Genomic DNA, 23,182 nt, shown 5'->3' on the forward strand with positions numbered 1-23,182 from the left:
CGCGGCCACCACGCGCCTAGTTTCGCCTACTCAAGAATGTAGACTCCACGGGTCTGCTCCGCCCCCGAGCCTCGCGCAGGGCTGCGCTTGCGCATATCCGCGGACACGAGCCACGCAGCCTTTTGCGCCTGCGTATCCCAAGCCACTTCACGCCCGCCGCGCAGCCCTTCTCTGAGCTGGCGGGCCTGAGCACCCAGGCCCCGAAGTCAGAGCCCGGTGAGGCGCACCAGAGACCCCCGGGGCGGGGGAGATCCCGGTACAGGAACGCACCTGAGGCAAGGCAGTGGGGGAAATGAATCTGAGGTATCATTTATTCTATTTTATTTAATTTAAGCAGGGCTCGAGCAGAAAGAAGAGCTCAGAGGAATGAGGCAAGACCAACATCGGTGAACGATTCATCCAAGGCTCCCCGGCGACCCGTCCCAGCTCAGAGGGGCTTGGCAGGCCTTGCCTTGCCAGGAGACTGGAGAGCATTAAAGGCGTTGAGATCCGAGGAAATTTAATGTGGCTGCAAAAGGGATGGTTGTCGTCGGGCACTCCCTGCAGATGGGCGCATAATAAATACACTTCTGGAGACAGTGACGGAAACTGGGGCCAACAAATGGAGAGAGGAAAGTGAGATGAGGCTTCTTGTGGGTTGAAGGGGTAGAGGGTCTTTGGAGAGAGGGTCTTTGGAGAGAGACGTGATGTAGGGCACACGGGGTTTCTTAAGTGGGGGTAGACTTTGTTGACTTCTGCCCACAGGCAGGATGATTCTCTCAAACTGCCGCTAGATGGTGGTGCTGTTCTGGAAGCATTCCAGTGGGACCCAAAGTAGGTCTAGACTATGCCTGGCATTCTCTTCGGTTCCCTCCCCATCAAGAATTCGGGGCGGGATTGGGGATAAAAGCAAGGTATTCTACCTCTTTAATATCATGAAATCAAAGTCTAGGGGTTTAGGGTGGAAAGGAAAAAGGGAGGAACGGAGAATCGTGAGCTGTCAAACTGAGGGTTCCAGTCAAAACTTAGAAGAGGCCTCTGTTCCTGCCCCACTCCCTGTCCTTTGCCTAGCCAGCTCTTGGCTGTCTCCAGTACGTACCCACCCTGTTCTTCCAAGCTCAGAACCACCTTTTATAGCACAATCACAGTTTCACAAACCCCAGGAAGGTTCCATGTGGAGAGAGGCTAAGTTTTGCCCTTGCCCGGGGGATTATGACACTCAGAATATCCCCTTGGTGTAAGTGGAAGACACCTGAAAAAAGGGAGAAAATGAATACTCAGTTAAGCACAACCATGTAGATTCTCTGATGTTTCACCCTCCCCTCTCCAACTCAACCTTTTTTCTGCTTCCTGGAAGGACCTAAGTATTCTGTCCTTCACGCATCCCCTACACCCAGGCTTCCAGCTTGCAATCCCCTGTCATAGCTTCCCCGTAATCCCCCAAATTACAGATGTCCTGGTCTTCTCACATCCACCCTCCAGTGCTGCCAAGGCTCTCACCTGCACTGTAGCAGCTATTGTAGGCCCAGTCTGGGTTGGAAGGCATACTTCGTATACATCGGAATAGAGTCTCTTGTCTTCCCTGGCCCTCCCGAGACACCACTTGACCCATGGTGAAAGTCACATCATTAAACAGGACCTGGAGGGAAGGGAGGAGAGGCTGAGGAAAACAGGGTGACATGGCTTCTGGGAGGCCTTCAGAGTCCTGCTAAGGGAGCTAAGAAATGAAGAAGGGTCTTCTAAGTTGTATGAGCAGAGGGGTAGGAAACCCTCAGTACTGGGGCATCCAGGCTCTTGGAGAACAGGCCTCCAAGCCCCCATGTGAGTCTCTATATTTGGGGTTACCTGGCTGTACAGCAGATAAACTCCAGCATCCCAGACTCGAACAACATATCCTTGGGCCTCCAGGCCTCTCCCGCGCCTAAGAGCTGGTTGCCACATCACCTCTGTCACATCAGAGTCCTCTGGAGGTGAGGAGTGTGCCAGTCAGGATTTCCATGCCCTCTCAGGTACTTCTCACCTCTGAGATTCTCTTGGGCCCAGGTGCCAGCCCCAAAGTTCCCAGATCTTGCCCTCCTCAAAAAGCCATTATTTAAAATAGTGCTCACCTTTGGAAGTGATGTTAATGGGAACAAGGTGCAGAACTGAGTGCCTCTCTGAGGAGAGAAGGAGGAAGTCTCAGCAGTGCCCATCTATCCCAGTAACCCTGTTGTTAGCCCTCCACCCTCATCCTGGCTCCAGCTAACAGTCTCCGAATCCCTGGCTATGTGATCACCTCCCACCCCTGCTGCCGAATCCCGAGGCCTCACTCCTCTGTTTATGGGTGAGCAATGCTCTCCTTCTCCGGGGTCTCTCCCCATTCTCCCAGGCTTCCAGGGCATCAGGGCTCTGCTTATGGAAAGAGGGGCAGGGTTAGGCTAAGATGCAAGGGTCCCAGACAGCCTTTGTCCCCAGTCCTGCTTCCCCTGTCCACTCCTCCACCCTGGAATGCCTTGCATCTTTCATGCACCACTCCCCAGCGACCTGAGTCTTGGCGCTGGCTGTCCTCCAGGATCTGTTAGGTACAAGAAGCACTAATCTTTAACAATTCCCTTTCCTGGAATGGCTGCTCCCTTGACCTCCAAACCTGGGACCCTCTCTTGCCCTGACTCGAAATTTTGCAGACCAGGAGCCTGGGACCAAGAGGCCCAGACGAGGCCCTGCCACCATTCTTCTCTTGCAGGTACCCTTTTCCCCTCACTCACCTGCTCCCGGAGGTGCAGCCATGGATACTCTTCCCCCTTCTCAGAGGGCCCTCCAGTTCTCTGCAGCCAGGTCACCTCTCTCCTTAGAGTTTGCAGCTCTGTTTGTTGGGTCAGCAGAGCCATGGCACAAGCCACAGCCCCCAGAGCTGCCCCCCAACTCAACCAGAGGGCAACTGAGAGTGCCGGTTCTCGAACTGGGCCCCCCATGTCTCCCGGGGGCCCTTTGGGAGCTAGCAAGGAAGAAGACGAGGCTGGCATGAGCCAGGAACCCTGCCAACAGCTGTGGCCTCAGGAATGGGGTGGCAAGGAGGTGGCAGGGAGGGTGGGGGTGCAGGCAGTGCTGCAGAAGGGAAGACGGGCGTTACGCAAGGGAGAAATAAAAAGGAACTTCAGAATAAAAAGGAGGGAGGAGGAAAGCAAGCTAGGGGCACTGTTGGTGCTCCTGGCACCCTGCTGTGGGGCCAGTGTTGTCTTGAGACCCTCCCCCCCAACTCCAGCCTCAGGAGAATTTGTTGTCAGTCTCTCTAGGAAGGACAGGGCTGCCAGTGACACCCAGGAGGAGCGGCCAGAGCACAGGAACCCTTGGGCGGCCCCAGAAGTGGGGGAGGGAAGGTTAGCTGGCTGTGGGCATGGTGCCAGGAGCAGGGATGAAGGGACAACCAGGCAGTGTTGAGGGTCAAGAGGTGAGGGTGTAAGACCCTCTCAATGAGGCACAGGAGAGATCTCTGGGCAGGTTTGCTAGGAGTGACTGAAGGTGGGAAAGGAGGGGAGGGGCTCAGTGGGAAGGAGAACCATGGTGGGGGAAGCAAGAAACTGGCTGAGCTCTGGGGTTAAGGCCAGGCCGGGTGTGTTGGAATAAGGCCGGCACTGCTCCTTATGCTGAACTTGGCAAGCTGGACTTCCTGTTTCCCGAGAAACACTCTTACATAAGGCTCTGGACAAAGACAGAAAGAGAAGCCCCAAGCACCCTACCACTGTATGATTCTGCCCCTGGACCCAGGGGCCCAGGCTACCATGTTCCTGGGCTCCAGCATCCTGCTTTCTGAGCCTGAGCCCCCTCCAGGCCTGCTCCCACCCCACATCCCAGCCAAGGCTTGTGCCAGCACCTGCTGAATGTCCTGAGGCTGCCAAGAGGAAGGGCCCCTGCTCTTCCCAGCCAGGGATTCCCCGCAGGAGGAAGCCCGCCTCCTAGGTAAATGAGGCTGCTTCTGCTGGACCTTGGGCAGAGGATTGATTTTTTTTCCTGGCAGTTTGCCTTTCCATTCTCTATTCATGCCTCAGGGGTTAGAGCCATATGGGTCCCCACTTCTAAGCCTGTGTGTCACCCTGGAATTCCAGGTGCCCTGCACCCCACTCCCCAATGCCCAAACCCGCTTGCCATGGCCCTCAGCTACCCTGAGCATGTTCCCTAAGCCCCAATAAAGAGAGAGACCATGACTTATTCTCTTTAATATCCACTTATCAACATTTTGTCACAATAATAATAAAAATAATATCTGTTTTTAAAATCCACAGGGAAAATGCAGCCCGCCCTCAACTTTCCATCCCCTCCCGTCATTGCTCCCACTTCCGGCACTTAGCCTGCAGGCAGGGCCTTTAAAAAAAAAAAATCCACAGGGAATCAGGAGCGGAGCTTGCCTGTCCTCTTAGCCGTCACATTCGGGAACTCCCAGCCTAGACCCAGCCTCTCTTAGTACCTGAAGAGGGGTACTGGGGACCCATCCTCACCCAGAGTACAGTAAACAGTGTCCTGGGGGCTGTGGCCAGGGGAGTCAGGAGATAAATGGGGCGTCGAAAAATCGGGTTTGGGTGCTAGTGAGGTGGAGAGTCAGAGGTAGGGGGAGTTGTCAGGAGAATGGGGATATTTATGTGGCATAGAAAACACGTGCACAAGCCCTGGCAGCCTACAGAGGGAGGGGTGGGTCTGGGGGGGAGGAGCAGCCTAGGGTGAGGCTGAGGAGACCCGGGTGCTGGAGAGCTGTCTGGGCAGCCCCGGCCTGGGAAATCCACCAAGACCAGGGCCCCTCAGTGAACCTGGAAGAGTCCGAAGTAGGTGAGGAAAGGGGCAGCTTTGAGGTGGGCCCAGGGGAGGGTGCGGATCCGCAGGGAGGACCCTGGCCGCAGGGGCAGCAGCCCAGACACCTGGCAGAGACGGAGCTGGGGCCCGAGGGAACTCGCTGCCGTGGCTGAGAACTCTTCCAGGCAGCGAAGGGCCAGGGTGTCATCCACCAGCAAGTCCAACTTCAGGTAGACAGCCTTCCCCTCATCGAAGTGCACCTGAGGGGAGGGTGGGGGTGAGGACAGGGTGAGAGGTGGGGAAGTTGGGGAGAGGGTGGGCAAAGTCCAGGCTTCTGCTTACCCGGACTCAATTTTAAATTTTCTTAAGAGACTCAGGTATCCTATCCAGCCCAAATCCCAAACTCCCCCTCCCACATTTACCTTGCCCCCCACCCACTAAACGAAACCCGTCTCTCTAAGTTCCTGCTTTACCTGTGGAGCCAGGTGGGGCTTACCTGACAATACAGGTAGTAGAGCCCAGCCCGGGTGACTATAAATTCCCCGCTGTGGCGGTCATAGCGCAGTGGGCTGGAGCTGTTGATTTTGGCCTCCTCCCAGCCACTCACCGTCCCGTCCACACCTGAATGTGGATGTTCAGAGATAGGGGAAAGTCCCTTTACAGGACTTTCTCACACTCCCCATGGGTCTACTGAGTTCATAAACCTTTGGGACCGGCCTTACCCAGAAGATATACAGACAGGCCAGGGCAAGGAGGAGCCATGGCCTACAGAGCTCAGGGTGCAATAGGAAGTTACGTGAAGAAACCCAATGCATATGACCAGAACAATACAGGGCAACTTGTCACCAGTCACATCTGCCAAAAAGAGCAGGACTGGAGAAGCATGGGAGCTTTTTATATTTTGTGTATTATTTGCATCTTTACTTTGAGAATATATGCATACAGTACTTAAATCATACAATAGATTATTAAAATTGAAAATAATAAAGTGGTACTCAATGTTCATCAACTGATGAATGGAAAGATAAGGAACATGGTGGTATATCCATACAATGGGATATTATTCAGCCATGAAAAGAAATGCTACAATGTGGATGAACATTGAAAACATGCTTAGTGAAAGAAGCCAGTCACAGAGGACCACACACTGTGTGATTTCTATGAAATGTCCAGTAAACGTATAGTGAGATGGAAGTAGATGAGTGGTTGCTTAGAGCTGGGAGAAGTGGGGGAAATAGGGGCAATGGCTAAAGGGTACAGAATTTCTGAGGTGATGAAAATGTTCTAAAATTACTGTAGTGATGGCTGCACAACTGGGGGATATACTAAAAACCACTGAATTGTACACTTTAAATGGGTGAATTGTATGTTATGTGCAGTGTATCTCAATGAAGCTGTTACCAAAACATAAATACGTCTAGGGCTAGGGTAATTGCAAATTGCAAAGAAGATGATAAAATGACAATAAACATAAATATAATAAAACAATAAAATGACAGAGCAGAACCTCGAGTGGTTTCCCAGGTCCTGCACAGATCAGCACTGTCCTCTCCCATCTAATCTGACATCCGTCCAACTCACCAGACTCCAGCCGCCCTGGTCTTTCTGTCCCTGCCACACAGCATGCTGGTTGTCCCACAACTTTTCACTGCTCTTTCCTACTCCCAGAACTCTCTCCCCAGCCTGGCACCTTCTGTCAGTGATGTCTCAACACAGAGACCCTCCTGGCCTACCCAGTTTCAAACAGCCAGTCCCCTCCCTGCCTCCGTTAATCTCTTCAGTATGCAACCTGTGTCTTTCAGAGCAGTCACCAACGTGGGAAATTGTCTGCTTTATTGATGTATGTGATAATTTGGGGTCTGACTCCCCAAAGAGGGCAGGGACAATGGTCTTATCCACCACTGTATCCTGGCACCTGGGTCTGGGCCTGCTCTGAGTGGGCACCTGGCAAACACCAGTGGGAAGACAGCGGGAAAGAGGCAAACGTGGCCTGCATTCTCTCTTCGGACTCACAGACCACTCTCCTGGGCCTCACTGGCTGCATCTCAGCAGCCTCGCAGCTGCCTTCCCCAGTCTCTCATCCTCTGCCAACCCAAGGGCTCTGTCCTTGCTACTTTCTCAAGGAAAACAAACTGTTTTCTGGGCATTTTTATTCCCACATATAGGTTACCTCAGCCTTTACCCCACAGACTCCATCTGAATCTCCAGGCCTGCGAGTTCCTGCTCCTCCGCACCCTGCTCACAGCTTCCATCGGAATAGCCCCAGGGCACCTCAACTCATCCTGACCAAAATGAAGCATGGGCCTCCATCCTAAACTTGCTTTCCTGTCTTCATTCCACACTTAGCACATATTTTCCTACAGCCAGGCACCCGAGACTCCCTCTCCTTCACCAACTTTATTTCCCAATCACCAGTTCCCATTGATTCTGCCACCTAAATAGCTTGGTCCTGAGACCTCCAGTCTGGCCTTTGCCACTTCTCCTGGGACCCTTCTTTGCCTCCTTCCTTGTTGGACTCCCTATTTCCAATCTTGCCTGCTCCGGTTTATTCCCTACTGATAGCCACAGAGTGATGTTTCTAACATGCACAAGTGAGCCTGCCTCTCCCTGCTTTGACCTCACACTAAGAGCCAGATAGATTCCCTTTGTGGCCTGGCTCCCATATTTTCTCCAGCCTCATGCCCCACCCTGTCCTCTAGCACTTTGTCCTTCAGCCACACCGAGCTTCTTACCATTCCCCAGCCTCATTACATCTTAGTAAACTAAGGGCTTTTGCATGAGTGATTCCTTCTACCTGGAACATCCTTGACCCCTTGTCCATCTCACACTCCTGCTTCAACTCCCACACCTTCTTGGGGAAGGAGTCCCTGACTCTGTTGTAAAATTGTCTTCCTCTATGCCACATGTATGTCTGGCTACTTGCATTATTGTTCTTTTCTTAGCATACTGTAATTTATAATTTATATGCTTGTCTCCTCTTCTAGAAAGAATGCCTTGAAAATAGGTCTGGGTATTATTCACTGTGGGCACCTAGCCTGATGTGTAGTACATGTGTGTTGAGCCAATGAATGAATGAATGTCTGGGTAACTTGTAGAATAAGTGGTCCATACAGAGGAAGGAAGGATGGCCTGGGGCCTGAAAAGTAGGGGCAGAGAAAGAGGGAGGGCATTCCTGGCTCCAGAACCAGCTTGAGCAAACTGCCTGGAGTCCCATGCCTGGGTCACAGAGAAAGTCCATGTCTGGAAGCAGAGAGAACCAAGCACAGAGAACTTTCCTGAGCTGGCTTATGGGCTTCCAAGGTGAAGGCAGGAAGGCTGTGCCTAAGGTCATGGTGCGCCCAGGACCATGGTGTCAATCAGTTGCACAATCACAGACCTCAAATGGACATTCCTTACTGCCTGGCAATTCTCTTACTTTCCCCACTATAAGCTTACTTTTGCACTCACCAAGACAAGGATTTTGTACTATCTCTCCTCAGACCTCTGCCCCTATCTCCTTCATTCTGCAGAGGACCTAATAGTCATCAGCAAGGGCTCCCTTACGTAATGTTCTCCATTGACCCTCTTATAATGGAATGCTCTGCCTCTCTCTTATCTGGAGCCCATCCCCTCCCACCTTCTTGGACGGTGCCCTGCAGGTTCTTCTGACCCTCACCAGCAATCACCTCTCACACAGACCATGTCTAGTACACAGTACACTCTAGCTGGGTTCAAATCCTGGCTCCCCCACTCAGTATTGTCATAACTTCTGACAAGTTAAGTAACCTCCATCTGTGAAACAGAGATGATCAGAGTATCTTCCTTTTAGAACTGTTGCAAGGATTAGATGAGATTAAACACCCAACAACTGTTTAGCTAAGATTCATGTGGTATTGCTTATTGCTAAAAGGACTGAACTTTTCTTTGATCCACATCCCCCTTCACCTACTAGCCCATTTCTCTGCTTCTGTCCCAGAGAAACTTCTGGAAAAGGTTGTCACTGTCTCCAGTTCCTTTATCCCATTTTTTCTAGCCCAATCCAAGCTAGCTTCCATCTGACCACACCACTGAAACTGCCCTTGTCAAGGTCATCAGTTGACTTTTAACATTACCAAACCCAGTGGTCATTTCTCTGATCTCATCTCACATGACCTCTCAGCTGCATTCACCACAGACAGCCACTCCCTCCTTCGTGAAGCCTTCTTCTCTTAGGTTCCAGGACCCTCCCTGGGTTTCTTCCCTTCTCTCTGGTTGCTTCTCACTCTCTGATGGATCTTCTTCCTCTGCTCCACCTCTAGACATCCACGAACCTCCAGGCTTTGCTCTTGGGGCCCTTCTTTCTCCTGGTGTCTCATTCAATCCTATAGATTTAAATACCATCCCTATGGCCATGACCCTGACTTTATGTGTCCTGACCTAGCCTGAGATAGTCTGCAGTGTCCAGCCATCTATTTGTGGAACTCACTTGTTTATTATTATTTGCCACTTATTTACCGTTAGATCTCAAAGTTAAATTTTTACACACCTCCCAACCTATTTCTTCCCTGCTTAACCCCATCTTAGTAAGTGGTGTCACTATTCCCAAACCTGCCCAAGTTAAAAATCTAGAAGTCATTTCGACCATCCAATGCACAATCAAGTGCTCTCTTCAAAGGCTGAATCCATCTAATTATGTCCATGTCGGCTGCCAGCCACCTAGACCAAGCCACCCTCATGTCTTGTCTCTTGGCTTATCACATGCAAGGACATTCCAGGAGAGGAAACAGTAGGTTCAAAGTCCAGAAGAGTCACATTGGTTGGAAAGGATGTCAGCCCCAAAAATATGGAGACTACATAAGAGTATGCAGGGGAAAGAGGCAGGAAGCAACGCAGAGAAGCAATGGGATCATGAAAGAGGTTTGTGGGACTTTGCTTGTTAACACAGGTGGGACAAAGCAGAGGGGAGGGGAGACTGTGGAATGGAGACAGCGCTAGAGACTGGGTTTGAGGTTCTGAGGTCCTGGTGCTCAGTGGGAGGTAGGAGAGGGATGGAAAAGAACTGTAGAAACCAGAAACATTTTGAGAGAACTGATCAGAGCATGAAGACTCGTGGAATATGGAGGGGAAAGAAAGAATGAAGGATGCTTCTTGGAGCAGAGTGAGGGCTGAAGGGGAAGCGGAGCTGGTGATTTGGTGCCCCAGGGTTCTGGGAGCAGAGGAGGAACTGCCTGGAGTCCTATGCCTGAATCACAGAGAAAGTCCATGTCTTGGAGCAGAGAGAACCAAGCCCTGAGAAATTTCCTGAACTGGCTTAGAGGCTTCCAAGGCTGAAGGCAGAGAGCAGGGCGGGAAGTGAAAGTTTGGAGAGCCCCCTTCCAGGAGACAGTGCTGTGGGGGTCCAGGGAGGGCTCAGATGTGGGGATGGGGGTCTCACCCGCCTGTGCTCCATCCTGTCCCAGCCGTGGGTGAACTGCAAGACACAGGAAAGGGTTGGTAAGGCCTGCCTTGCCCCCTGCCACCCCTCCTCCCTGGGCATGGCTCACCCATCACCCACCTTCATAGTGGGCTGCAATCACTCTGCGAGCCCGTGTTTTCCGTCCTTTAGGTGCTGAGAATCAAGGAAAAACAGATGGGCAAAGCAGCCCAGCCCCCAACCATCAGGGTGGCCAGAAGCCACTCCCTCAGAACCATTCCCCTTTCAGAACCTAAGCATCCTTATTCTTGCCCAGACTCCTGGCCTCAGCACCTCAGACCTTATCTTCCTCCATAAGCAGAGTGACTATATAATTTATCATCCAAACTGGGAGGCTTCTGAGAGCAACAGCGGTGCTATTAATAACCACACTAAGATAGCAGTGGTAAGCCAGGACAGTCTCATGCAACCCTGGTGTCTGGTCACATGGTCATCCCATGCTTAAGTCTTTTTGCTTACTGAGTCTCAGGCCTCTGACTCCCCCACCTTGTCTCCATTAGGACCCCAGGAGTTCTCCCAACTCCTAGCCATCCCTCTTTCATATTTGGGGTAAGGTCTGAATTAGAAGCAGGTCCATGTGATGGAAGGAATTTCAGAGATAGGGTCAAAATTCAAGGTTTGAGTTTCGACAGGTTATCTACATGACTCTGAGCCCCCCCTTTACTCTCTGTGCCTCAGTTTCTCCATCCATAAGTGAGGATAAGGTTTTTTTGTTCTGCTCACTCCTATGGGGCTGTTATGATGAACAAAAGCAATAATGAGTTCAGAAGTCACCAGAGACCAGCCACTATTATTATTCCTGAATTGGGATTAAGGGGTGCTCACCATTTCTGCGAGCCCGAACTAGTCGTTTCAGGAAAGGCACCACGGGATCTTGGCTTTCCTCGGTCTGTGGATTCAGTTCCTAGGGGAATTAAGGGCAGGGCTAAACCAGGGTCTTGTCAGGGACTCCCAGAGGCATCACAGACCGACAGGGGGCCCATCAGGAGAGGCACCACCAGCAACTGACACAGAAGCCTTAGGGAGGGACCAAGCCCCCCAGGCAAGAGTGGCTGGGGCCCCGGGAGGCAAGGTTCCAGGGTCAGGCCCCAGCCCCCACACCCTGCTGAGCCCAGCCACCCCCCAGAACCAGCACAGACCCCGCACACAGCTGGCACACGGCACGCACGCCCACAACCTGCACGCACAGCCAGCATCCCTCTTCCACCTCAGTCTCCCATGCCCACACTCCCACTTCGCCAGCAGCCAATGAACACTTTGTGCTCAGGTGACACAAACCCGGCGCAAAGCCCTTACACACACAGTTGTTAACCTATTTCTTTCTTACCCACGCACAGCTAGTGCACACACAGCTGGCCCAGCCAAGGCACACCCTGCACCCTCCGCTCGCACACTCCTCCCATGCCCAGCAGCCTGCAGACAGCACCCACACCCACTCACCAACAGGTCTTGGTCCTCCTCTGCCACCAGCTCCCCCTGGGAAGGCTCCTGCTGGGAAGGAGGCAGCGTCACCCTGTCCTCCTCCACCTGACATGTCACCCTCCACCCTCAGCCCACCCGGCCCCATCAGCTGCTCCGCAGGATCCGCTCCCCATCTGCCCAGGGAGGGGTGTGCAGCAGGGCCTCACCTGGGCGGACAGCGATGCCCCGCTCCCCAGGCTGACCACGGCCAGCAGGAGGCCGAGGCAGGCCAGCGCCAGGCCCAGGCCCAGCACTAGCGGGGCCAGCAGGGCGGTGCCCGGCTCCCCCCGGCGCCCCCTCCGCCTCTGGCTCCGACGGGCGGCCATGGGGGCGGGGGGCTGTGCCTGCCTCACCGCCCCCCCATCCCGGGACCCAAGGGATCGGGGGAGGGGGAGCGGGCGGGCGGATCGGCCTGGGGAGAGGGAGGGGCAAGGGAAACGCGGCGGGAGGGGGGGATGAGGACAGGAAGCCGGACACTGTTTGTGTGATTAAACTCGGGGCCGGCACCGCGCTGTGCACGGAGCGGGGTGCGCGCCTCGCCCATTTCGGAGCACCGAGCGACCCTGGACGGACAGGCACACTGCAACTGAGCGTGTAAAAGTCGGGGCGATGTTTGTGTGAATGTGCAGCCGGCCTAGATGGGGTGTGCAGCCGATACTCTCCATGCGGAGGGCCGGAGAGGGGAGCGAAAGCAGAAATGAGCAGAAACTCCACCCCGTCCAGTGCGCGGGTGGTGAAGCTGCGCTACCCATGGAATACAGACCCTACAGGTCTCGTCCTGCCCAAGCCGGGCTCCTAATTTAGGGCGCCAGACCAAGGTGACGGGACAGTGCATGGCTGGTCAACATGATTGGAGCCAAGACACATTTGGCGCTTTGGGGTTTTATTAGCTGCCCCTAAAGACGACACTTTCCTGCCAGTAACTGGAAAAGAGCCTGAGGACATCGTTAACGCGGGTCATGTTTTCACTTCTTTCAGCACATCAATTGATAGTTGATTTTACACTCCAGCGTCGGGCAGCTAGAGAGAGGAATCTTCGCCAGCCAGTGTCCCAGAGAACCTCCGCCCCCAAGTCAGTGTGTTCCCCAAATGCACTTCTCTGGACAACACAGACCACTTCAGTTAATAATAGGGCTTAAGAGAGTTTAAGAGAGCTGTAAGGGCCCTATAAATAAATTTGGTAAAAGCTGGACCCCTTTTGCCATGAAAACGCTTTTGTAAACAGTAAGAAAAAGTTCATTTACCTGTAATGTTCATTTCTGCACAGTTGCAATAAAAAGTATTAGAAAACAATTCTGTTGCAAGAGTAATAATTAAGGTAAAGCAGTGGTTCTTAATAAGGTAAGTTATGCGGAGAGCCTTCTACTTTACAGCTCTTATTTCTGCCTTCTCCCCCACTACACGCCTCCAGTTGGCCGGTTTCCTTTCTGTTCTGGAACCTGCTGAACTGATTTCCTGCTTCAGGGTCTCAGCATCTGTTACTTCCCTTACTTGGAGCACTCAGACCACCCTCACCTCCAGCTGAAGTCATTGCAGAGAGTTTTTCAGATATCTTTTCTAATCAGGACCCCACTGCCCTCATTCTCTATTCAGGTACCTTTGTTTCTTTTTTAATTATCACAATTTGTAATGAAATACTTGGCTACTATCTCCCCGTCTACATTATAAAATACAAAACATGTTTCCTGCTTTATCTGCATATTGTCTATTTCTAGAGTGTAAACTCTATGAGAACCTTATTCACTACTATGTTTCCAGCACACAGCCAAGTGCTGACTCCCCAATATCACTTAGAACAATCTGCTGATAAGACAAAGCCAAGTTTATTGCTTACCGCTTGACAGTCCGACAATGCCTCACAAGGAAGATGGGCAAGGCCATCATGTTTTTGAGACTTTGAAGTATGGTTTAAGGCAGGGTTTTCCAGTGCTGGTAGAAAAGCAAAGCTGATTAGGTTTGGGTAAGGGTCATGGTAATCACTTAGAGTGAACACAGCAAAGTGAAGATTTTGAGGTAAAGGGTTCACACGGTCTTAGGGTACAAATTGTTAGTTGATGCTTTCTGTTGATGCTTTCAGGAAGATCCTGGAATAAGCAATAAAGTTAACTTGTAACGTTCATCTCCTTGGGTGAAAGTCTCTTGGAATAACAGTTGTGCCAATGAAGACAGTAAGCTATGTGACGTTAATGTAGACGTAAGCTATGTGAGGGTATGTGTTTTCTCGACCTACAGCAATGGCTTGGAAATAATAGATGCTTAATAAACATTTGTTGGTTGATTAAACTGAAAGCTCATATTTGTCTTGTCCTCTGTTTATGCTTGGAGCCTAGTGCAGTGTCTGGCAAACAGCCATATTTATTTCTTAATGACTTGATTATATTCATGTTGACATGAATATTTCTTGAATGACTGAATGGACAAAAGCTTGATTTGGGATTCTAGTGGTTGACATTTAATACAAGGAGGAGGAAAAAGCCCAAGAGACTTTGGTGGAAAGTATGGAAGGAATTCTGATCATTTTCAGGATCTACATAACTTAATGACATTGATTTCAATTTAATTTTACTTCAAGCATGTGATTTTCCCTTTTCCCTTGATACAAGGCTTTCTCTGGCATTATCCTGTGCCTAATAGCCATGGTTACGGTTATTTGAGGGCATAGAAGTGACATGAAGAAAAGAATGATGCAGTGGAAAAGGATTTTGTGACACTCCTGAGCAAGAGTCAAAAACAGAAGAAAAAGTCAAGGAAGGAAGAGTGAGATGCAAACTGGTACCAGAGACTCTTGTCTGAGCCAGGTGAAGAACTAAAGAAAACCTAAAGAGGGTTTGTGTGTAGTTCTCAAAGAACCTGGCTCTTCTCATCCAACCTTCAGTGAGGAAGGTCTTGATTTTGTCAGCTATGGGATCTGTCACTGCCATAAACCCCCTTCCTTCAGGCGACCAGAGAGATTCCCCAACTGCAAAAGCCTGATCCACACAGAGACAATGCTTGGGCTTTTTTGGAGTAGCACAGTTTCCTTCTTCAATTTACCAGCTCTGAGGCCAAGGCCCTTGAAGCAAGAGCTCTGAGACAAACACGCAAGTCCTATGTTTGAGACATAACCCTTATAGTCAGTAAATATTCTTCAGTTTCCACTGAGCTTGATGAATGAGCCATTACCATAAGCCTCTGTCTATCAGGGCTCTGGAGGTGTGGAACAGTTAGACATAAAACAGGATAACTGATTCCGGGCCAGGCATACTCCTTTGTTTCCGATCACAATGAAATAAAAGTGGAGAATCCAAAAAGAAGTAAGAGAGCAAAGATGGAGGAGAGTGTGTTAGCCAAGCCTAGATGTTTAGGCTGCTGAGGAGAGACAATGTCCTCGATCAGCAGGCAAAGGGGAGTGGGAGAGGTGGGACTGAAAAACTGGAAATGAGTGAAAGCCTGCAAGACAGGTCAACAGCATCGGCTGATGATCTGTCTGCCTTTCCTCACTCAGAACGCATTTCCATTAGACATCTTGTCTCCGAAGAAATTGAACTAATTGTCTGAGGGAAGTTAAGGTTTCTCGTAGGCATGTTGTTGGCCCAGAATAAATGTTTCTTATTCTACTATTTGGGGTGACCCACAGTCAAACAGTTGACCATCAACCTCCCCACCCTAACTGAAGCCTTTCAGTTGGTGTATCCTAGCCTGATTGGCAAAGAATTTCTAGGCAGAATTTCCATCCTGAGAAAAACCTAGAGGAAAAGTAGTATAATTTATACAGTGTTATATGGTCACTATGTATATGAGGAGAACCAGCAGCATGATAAACAAGCAAAAAAACTGACACTGGGGAAACAGAGATAATTCAGAGTACAAAGAGAACTACCTGATATACTTAAAGAGATTCAAGAAGACAAGATATCCATAAAAGAAGAATGGGATGTCATATGAAAAAGGAAAAAAATCAAAGAACATTAAATATTTCTCGGTGAGTAAAAATGTGGTTGCAAAAATAAAATGTTAAGTAGAAGGATTAAACTATAGAGTTGAGAAAAAATTGTCCAAAAATATAGAGCAAAAAGATGAAAAAAAACATCAAGGAGAAAATATAAAAAATACAGAGGATCAATCCAGAAGGACCACATGGTTATTAGGAATCTAGAATATGAATCTGAATAAAATGGAAGGAGGGAAAATATCTTAGAAAAAAACTGAAGGCATTCCATTCTGAGAGTATTTATTTATTGTATGCTCAAGATAATGAATGAAAAATTATCCATATCTAGATCGTTCTTCATGAAATTTCAGAATAAAATTTATTTATTTATTTATTTATAAAACATCAAGAATAAAGGGAAGATGCTTAAAGTTTCTAGAGAGAAAAGCAAATTCATCTTCAAAGGAATAAGAATCAAAGTGACTACAGACTTTTCATCAATAACACTGAATCCTAGAAGACTGAATGGAGAAATGCCTGTGCTGTTTTGGGAAAAAGAATTTCTACCTAGAATTCTATACTAGCCAAACTATTCCAATGAGTGAAGGTAGGAAAAAGACATATTCTGACATGCAAGTGTGGCCTGCACACACCCTTACCTAGAAAATAGAGGCTGTATTCCAGAAAATGTGGGAGCAAATCAGGAAAAGACAAAATAATCACGAAATCATGGATCTAACTCAGATCAATGATTGGAGGTACCAAGGATGACAACTATGGAGCAAGCCTGGAACTAATGAGCTCTAATTGGTGGAGGAGGCACAATGGGGCTTGAAGGGAAGAAATGTTATGAATGATAACTTGAAAAAAAATAAAGATATGATACAGGTAAGAGCACAAGAAGACAGAAAAACAGAATCTCTAGGAAAATTCCAACATCAAAGAAGAAATTCTTGATGTAAATGAAAAGCAAGGTATAATATGACATGATTGTATTTATTGATACAACCTCATTGACCTTAATGTTTGAAACATTCTCCTGGATTGTGGGATTGAACACAAGAAGAAAGTGCCATCTTGTTCAGTATTTGGCCTGAGCTTGACCAATAATCATGTGGCCATAGTAATGTAAGTACTGTTCACTGGATTTCAACTTTAAAGTCAAATCCAGAAGACTTGGTGTGGCTGCAGAAAAGATGGTAAATACTCAAAATTTTGACTTTGTAAATGTGAGGCTGAGTAAAAGATTGCATGTGGAAGTGAGGAGAAAAAGAGGAGTTACAAGCTGGGCTCTCTTGCCAGAGATCCCGACGAAAGTAGAACAATAACGGTTTACTTATTTGTTTATTTGTTTGTTTGTTTTTATTTTTTATTTTGGTATCATTAATCTACAATTACATGAAGGACATTATGTTTACTAGGCTCCCCCCTTCACCAAGTCCCCCCCAACATACCCCTTCACAGTCACTGTCCATCAGTGCAGTAAGATGCTGTAAAATCACTACTTGTCTTCTCTGTGTTGCACAGCCCTCCCCATGCCCCCCCACACTATACATACTAATCATAAAGCCCACTTTCTTTTTCCCCGCCCTTATTCCTCCCTTCCCACCCATCCTCCCCAGTCCCTTTCCCTTTGGTAACTATTAGTCCATTCTTGGGTTCGGTGATTCTGCTGCTGTTTTGTTCCTTCCGTTTTTCTTTGTTCTTATACTCCACATATGAGTGAAATCATTTGGTACTTGTCTTTCTCCGCCTGGCTTATTTCGCTGAGCGTAATACCCTCTAGCTCCATCCATGTTGTTGCGAATGGTAGGATCTGTTTTTTCTTATGGCTGAGTAATATTCCATTGTGTATATATACCACATTTTCTTTATCCATTCATCTACTGATGGACATTTAGGTTGCTTCCATATCTTGGCTATTATAAATAGTGCAGCGATAAACATAGGGGTGCATCTGTCTTTTTAAAACTGGAGTGCTGCATTCTTAGGGTAAATTCCTAGAAGTGGAATTCCTGGGTCAAATGGTATCTCTATTTTGAGCATTTTGAGGAACCTCCATACTGCTTTCCACAATGGTTGAACTAGTTTACATTCCCACCAGCAGTGTAGGAGGGTTCCCCTTTCTCCACAACCTTGCCAACATTTGTTGTTTGTCTTTTGGATGGTGGCCATCCTTACTGGTGTGAGGTGATATCTCACTGTGGTTTAATTTGCATTTCTCTGATGACAAGCGATGTGGAGCATCTTTTCATGTGTCTGTTGACCATCTGAATTTCTTCTTTAGAGAACTGTCTATTCAGCTCCTCTGCCCATTTCTTAATTGGATTATTTGCTTTTTGTTTGTTGAGGTGTGTGAGCTCTTTATCTATTTTGGATGTCAACCCTTTATTGGATCTGTCATTTATGAATATATTCTCCCATACTGTAGGATACCTTTTTGTTCTATTCATGGTGTCCTTTGCTGTACAGAAGCTTTTCAGCTTGATATAGTCCCACTTGTTCATTTTTGCTTTTGTTTCCCTTGCTCGCGGAGATATGTTCAAGAAGAGGTCACTCATGTTTATGTCTAAGAGATTTTTGCCTATGTTTTTTCCTAAGAGTTTTATGGTTTCATGACTTACATTCAGGTCTTTGATCCATTTTGAGTTTACTTTTGTGTATAGGGTTAGACAGTGATCCAGTTTCATTCTCTTACATGTAGCTGTCCAGTTTTGCCAGCACCATCTGTTGAAGAGACTGTCATTTCCCCATTGTGTGTCCATGGCTCCTTTATCAAATATTAATTGACCACATATGTTTGGGTTAATGTTTGGAGTCTCTATTCTGTTCCACTGGTCTGTGGGTCTGTTCTTGTGCCAGTACCAAATTGTCTTGATTACTGTGGCTTTGTAGTAGAGCTTGAAGTTGGGGAGTGATATCCCCCCCCACTTTATTCTTCTCAGGATTGCTTTAGCTATTCAGGGTCTTTGGTGTTTCCATATGAATTTTTGAACCATTTGTTCCAGTTCATTGAAGAATGCTGTTGGTAATTTGATAGGGATTGCATCAAATCTGTCCCTTGATAGGGACAGGATGGCCATTTTGACAATATTAATTCTTCCTAGCCAGGAGTATGGGATGAGTTTCCATTTGTTAGTGACCTCTTTAATTTCTCTTAAGAGTGTCTTATAGTTTTCAGGGTATAGGTCTTTCACTTCCTTGGTTAGGTTTATTCCTAGGTATTTTATTCTTTTTGATGCTATTGTGAATGGAATTGTTTTCCTGATTTGTCTTTCTATTAGTTCATTGTTAGAGTATAGGAAAGCCACAGATTTCTGTGTGTTAATTTTGTATCTTGCAACTTTGCTGAATTCCACTATTAGTTCTAGTAGTTTTGGAGTGGAGTCTTTAGGGTTTTTTATGTACAATATCATGTCATCTGCAAATAGTGACAGTTTAACTTCTTCTTTACCAATCTGGATTCCTTGTATTTCTTTGTTTTGTCTAATTGCCGTGGCTAGGACTTCCAGTACTATGTTGAATAACAGTGGGGAGAGTGGGCATCCCTGTCTTGTTCCCGATCTCAGAGGAAAAGCTTTCAGCTTCTCACTGTTCAGTATGATGTGGCTGTGGGTTTATCATATATGGCCTTTATTATGTTGAGGTACTGGCCCTCTATACCCATTCTGTTGAGAGTTTTTATCATGAATGGATGTTGAATTTTGTCAAATGCTTTTTCAGCATCTATGGAGATGATCATGTGGTTTTTGTCCTTCTTTTTGTTGATGTGGTGGATGATGTTGATGGATTTTCAAATCTTATTTGTTTATTTTTTATTATGGTATCATTAATATACCATCACATGAGCAACATTGTGGTTACTAGATTCCCCCCATTATCAAGTCCCCACCACATACCCCATTGCAGTCACTGTCCATCAATGTAATGAGATGCTACACAGTCACTACTTGTCTTCTCTGTGCTACACTGCCTTCCCCCTGCCCCCCTACATTATATGTGCTAATCGTAATACCCCCAATCCCTTTATCCCTCCCTTCCTCCTGACCCCCCCCCCAGTCCCTTTCCCTTTGGTAACCATTGGCCCATTCTTGGGTTCTGTGAGTCTGCTCCTGTTTTGTTCCTTCAGTTTTTGAATAGTGGTTTACTTATAACCAAAATAATTAATATTAAAACAAAAATAATTATATAGTCATCACTGGGAAGAGGAGAAGAGAGTGTGAGTTAAATGCTTCTTGTTTAATACTGCAAAGTCAATATTCACTGAAGTTGACATACAAAGAAATAGAAGTATGAGAATTTTATCTACGATTTTGGTAATAACTTCCAGAAAAAGCAGAAACCGTTAGAAGGGCTTGCCTCTAGGTTGTGGGAGAAGGGTGGGGTGGAACAGGATGGGAAGGGGTGAGGCACGGTTGTTCTCATCTCTGTTCTACCTGATTTGTTATCAAGTGAATGCAGCCTTTTTTTTTTTGGTATCGTTAATCTACAATTACATGAGCAACATTATGTTTACTAGATCCCCCATCATCAAGTCCCCCACACACCCCCCATTACAGTCACTGTCCATCAGCATAGCAAGATGCTATAGAATCACTGCTTGTCTTCTCTGTGTTGTACAGCCCTCCCCATGCCCCCCACCTACATTATGTCTGCTAATAGTAATGACCCATTTTTTCCCCTTATCCCTCCTTTCCCACCCATCCTCCCCAGTCCCTTTCCCTTTGGTAACCGCTAGTCCATTCTTGGGTTCTGTGAGTCTGCTTGAATGCAGCCTTTTAATTTGTAAAAAGGAAAAAAAATAAGTAAAGCAGGAAGGCTTGCTGAGGAGAGAGCAAGTCATTACCAGCTCGGCCATGCCTACCATCACACCTGCTAATGGAAAAAAACAGGACTGGACCCTTGGAGACAGCAGATCATCCTCAGAGCCTTTAGCTTCGGCTTGAAAAACTAATTCAGTACACTTAACCTTTTTGTTCTTGGTTTGCAGCCAAAATTAAAATTAACTTGCATGTTTTTGGACACTGATTGGAAGTGACTTGGGAAATGGTAGGAAAAATACTGAAAGGAAATATGCCAGTATGATTTTTTTCTCTTTTTACGCTTTTCTTCCCAAATTTCCTACCATTATAATGCAGGAAAATAAGGCTTTTTTTTTTTCCAAGAAGCCCAGTTTCATTAACATCACTTAAATGTGAAGAAGGAATTTCCTGTGCTCTGAAAGGGCAGGGACTGTGTGTGCTTTGCTGGCCATCATATTCCCAGAGCCAGTAAGAGTTTGTTGAATGAATATAACCTAACCTCCCAGGCTGACAGTGACCAGTGAATATTTACTAGCGGTAGCAGCCTGCGAGTGGACAGTAACCGCCCCGGTTAGCCCAGGACTGAGGATGTTCCCAGAATGAGGAATTTTCAATGCTAAAGCCAGGACAGTCCAGGCAAACCAGGATGAGCTGGTACCCAGCCAAGGAGGCAACTGGCTATTTGCCAACCTCCCAAGCCTCCACTGCACATACTTTTGGTCAAAATGTGTAAGCTCAAACCTGTGCTCAATTAATAAAACAACTGAATTCCTCCACAGCCTGTCTGTCCCCTCCTCCCCCAGGCTTTCACAACCACCCAGTCACCAGTGATTCTCCCATCCTGTTCTCCACTGGCCCCACTGAATAGCTGCTCCATCAAAGGCCTCCCTTTGACGGAGGCCAGCAGGTCCACCTTGGCCCTCACCCCACTTGTCTGCAGTGCCCCGATGGTTTCCCACTCTCACTGTGAAACCCTTTTCCTTGGCCTCGACTCCTCTGGCTTCCAGTTTCCTTCACTAGTTATTTTTGGAAGATACATGTGCTACCTTTAAATTGGTTCACTCATTATTTCTACCAAACTTAGTATTATAAATGGAGTTTATATAGAAGTCCCATAATTGATCATTGAATTCACTCCAAAGTACTTTAAATTGGGAATGGCTTTACCTTTTTATTTTGAACAATTTAAAACCTACAGAAAAGTTGCTAGTACAATGAACACCCTTGGACCTTTCCCCATATTCACCAGTGGTTCACATTTTTTCCCACATTTGCTTTAACTTTCTCTTCACATATATTCATACATGGATATACTTATTATTATTGAAACATGTGAGAGTAAGTGAAATATCATGACATTTACCCTATATATTTTAGCATCTTCTAAGAACAAGGATTTTCTCTTATCTATAGTGTAACTGTCAAATTCTGGATATTTAGTATTTCTACAATACCATTATCTAGTATGTGTATATATATTATATGTTATATCATCATATGTTATATGTTATATATCATCATGAACTATATACCATATATGGAATAAATGTCCATATATCATTATGGACTATATATCATCATGGAATATATATGCTCAAATTTCCCCAACTGTCCCAATAATGTTCTTCATAGCAATTGTTTCTTCCAACTGAGGATCACTTGTGTTGTTATGTCTTTTTAGGTTCCTTTAGTAAAGAACAGTTCTTTGGCCTTTTTTTGTCTTTTGTGACATTGATATCTTTTGAGTATAGGCCAGCTGTTCTGTTTCACAGAACGTATAAAGGACTCTCTGTTGTGTCTGCTCCACTCTCAGTACTACCTCCTGACAACAGATGTGTGGGTTTTCCACACATCAAGCACTTCAGGGACACCAACTCAATGTCCTACAATTTACTAACTTACGGCACTACTTACCTGGAGACAGTGTCAGATCCCACAGGTTAAGGGCTCAGCCCCACAAGGCTGTCCTCCCCCATCACTTCAGACACCCGCCAAAAGTCCAGGTTGTCACCCGGGCTTCTGACAGACCTCCGCCTCAGGTTCAATTAATTTGCTAGAAAGGCTCACAGAGCTCAAGAAAACATTTTACTTATTAGATCACCAGTTTATTACAACATGATACAACTCTGGAACAGCCAGATGGGAGAGATGCCCAGGACCGGGTACGGGAAAGGGCTTGGAGCCTCCCTGCCCTCTGCGGGCGCACCACCCTCCCGGCACTTCCAGGCGTTCACCGACCTGGAAGCTCTCTGACCTGGTCCTTTTGGGTTTTTATGGAAGCTTTACTACACAGGTACAGTTGATGAAATAAACTATAAACAACATAATAAAGATGAGAAGATTCCATCTTAAAGCTAAAATTGCGTTTTAAAAAACCCAATGATAGAATCCGGACCTGAGGACCGCCTTTCGAATAAGCCCACCCACCATCTGAGAGACCAGGGTGTCGTCTTACCTAGGCTACAAGCATTCTCCAGAGGACACGTCAGCAAGCCACCAGCCCACCTTTCCCCTGATGCCTCCCCTCAAAGAGCCCCCGAAAACCCTGCTCATAAAAAGCCTCTTGCCTTGATAGAGACCCTCCTTCCTTTGTTTTGCTGGCCAGGACAAAGGGGTCCCTCTCAGACTCAGCAGTAAACCTGCTTGAACTGTTCAGTTCGCATCCCCTTTTTTTATTTCAAAAACCCGGGAGCGGGAGCCGAGAGCAAGGGCTCTTTTGCAGGCTAGGAAGCAGTGGGCAGCGACAGCTCATCCCCCATAAGACCTCGCTGTCATACTTTGTCAACACCTGCCACATCTCACGGGACCACCTGTGGTAAGCCCCCTTTAACTGTTCTC

At 47.4% G+C, this 23,182-nt stretch overlaps 2 protein-coding genes and 1 long non-coding RNA gene across 12 annotated transcripts; 1 reads left to right on the forward strand and 2 right to left on the reverse strand.

Moving 5' to 3' along the window:
• The first annotated feature begins 28 nt into the window (after positions 1-28).
• LOC118917813 (uncharacterized) lies at positions 29-578 on the forward strand. Its single transcript, XR_005026899.2, has 2 exons — positions 29-216; positions 338-578. It is a non-coding gene; the product is annotated as an uncharacterized LOC118917813 (long non-coding RNA).
• Positions 298-4,027, reverse strand: TNFSF13 (TNF superfamily member 13). 8 transcript variants are annotated; one of them, XM_036896033.2, is made up of 8 exons: positions 3,830-4,027; positions 2,724-2,953; positions 2,289-2,367; positions 2,088-2,135; positions 1,825-1,943; positions 1,480-1,618; positions 1,138-1,231; positions 298-588 (listed from the first exon to the last, which is right to left on the reverse strand). In XM_036896033.2, exons 2-8 carry the CDS (start codon positions 2,928-2,930, stop codon positions 474-476), a joined length of 801 nt encoding a protein of 266 aa, XP_036751928.1. In that variant the 5' UTR covers positions 2,931-2,953; positions 3,830-4,027; the 3' UTR covers positions 298-473. The 8 variants fall into 8 exon arrangements, with proteins under 8 accessions (XP_036751928.1, XP_036751927.1, XP_036751926.1 ...); XM_036896032.2 differs by lacking the exon at positions 3,830-4,027 and having other exon boundaries at positions 298-540; positions 2,724-3,784; XM_036896031.2 differs by lacking the exon at positions 3,830-4,027 and having other exon boundaries at positions 2,724-3,784.
• Positions 4,028-4,156: 129 nt separating this feature from the next.
• On the reverse strand, positions 4,157-12,086 carry TNFSF12 (TNF superfamily member 12). 3 transcript variants are annotated; one of them, XM_036896041.2, is made up of 7 exons: positions 11,800-12,086; positions 11,612-11,662; positions 10,997-11,075; positions 10,253-10,306; positions 10,133-10,168; positions 5,237-5,361; positions 4,157-5,000 (listed from the first exon to the last, which is right to left on the reverse strand). In XM_036896041.2, the coding sequence occupies exons 1-7, from the start codon at positions 11,956-11,958 to the stop codon at positions 4,749-4,751; spliced, it is 756 nt and encodes a 251-aa protein (XP_036751936.2). In that variant the 5' UTR covers positions 11,959-12,086; the 3' UTR covers positions 4,157-4,748. The 3 variants fall into 3 exon arrangements, with proteins under 3 accessions (XP_036751936.2, XP_036751937.2, XP_057356933.1); XM_036896042.2 differs by having other exon boundaries at positions 11,612-11,659; positions 11,800-12,083; XM_057500950.1 differs by lacking the exons at positions 11,612-11,662; positions 11,800-12,086 and adding an exon at positions 11,311-11,382.
• Between the last annotated feature and the right edge of the window lie 11,096 nt (positions 12,087-23,182).

This window comes from Manis pentadactyla, chromosome 4, assembly GCF_030020395.1.
Source record: "Manis pentadactyla isolate mManPen7 chromosome 4, mManPen7.hap1, whole genome shotgun sequence".
Taxonomy (NCBI): domain Eukaryota; kingdom Metazoa; phylum Chordata; class Mammalia; order Pholidota; family Manidae; genus Manis; species Manis pentadactyla.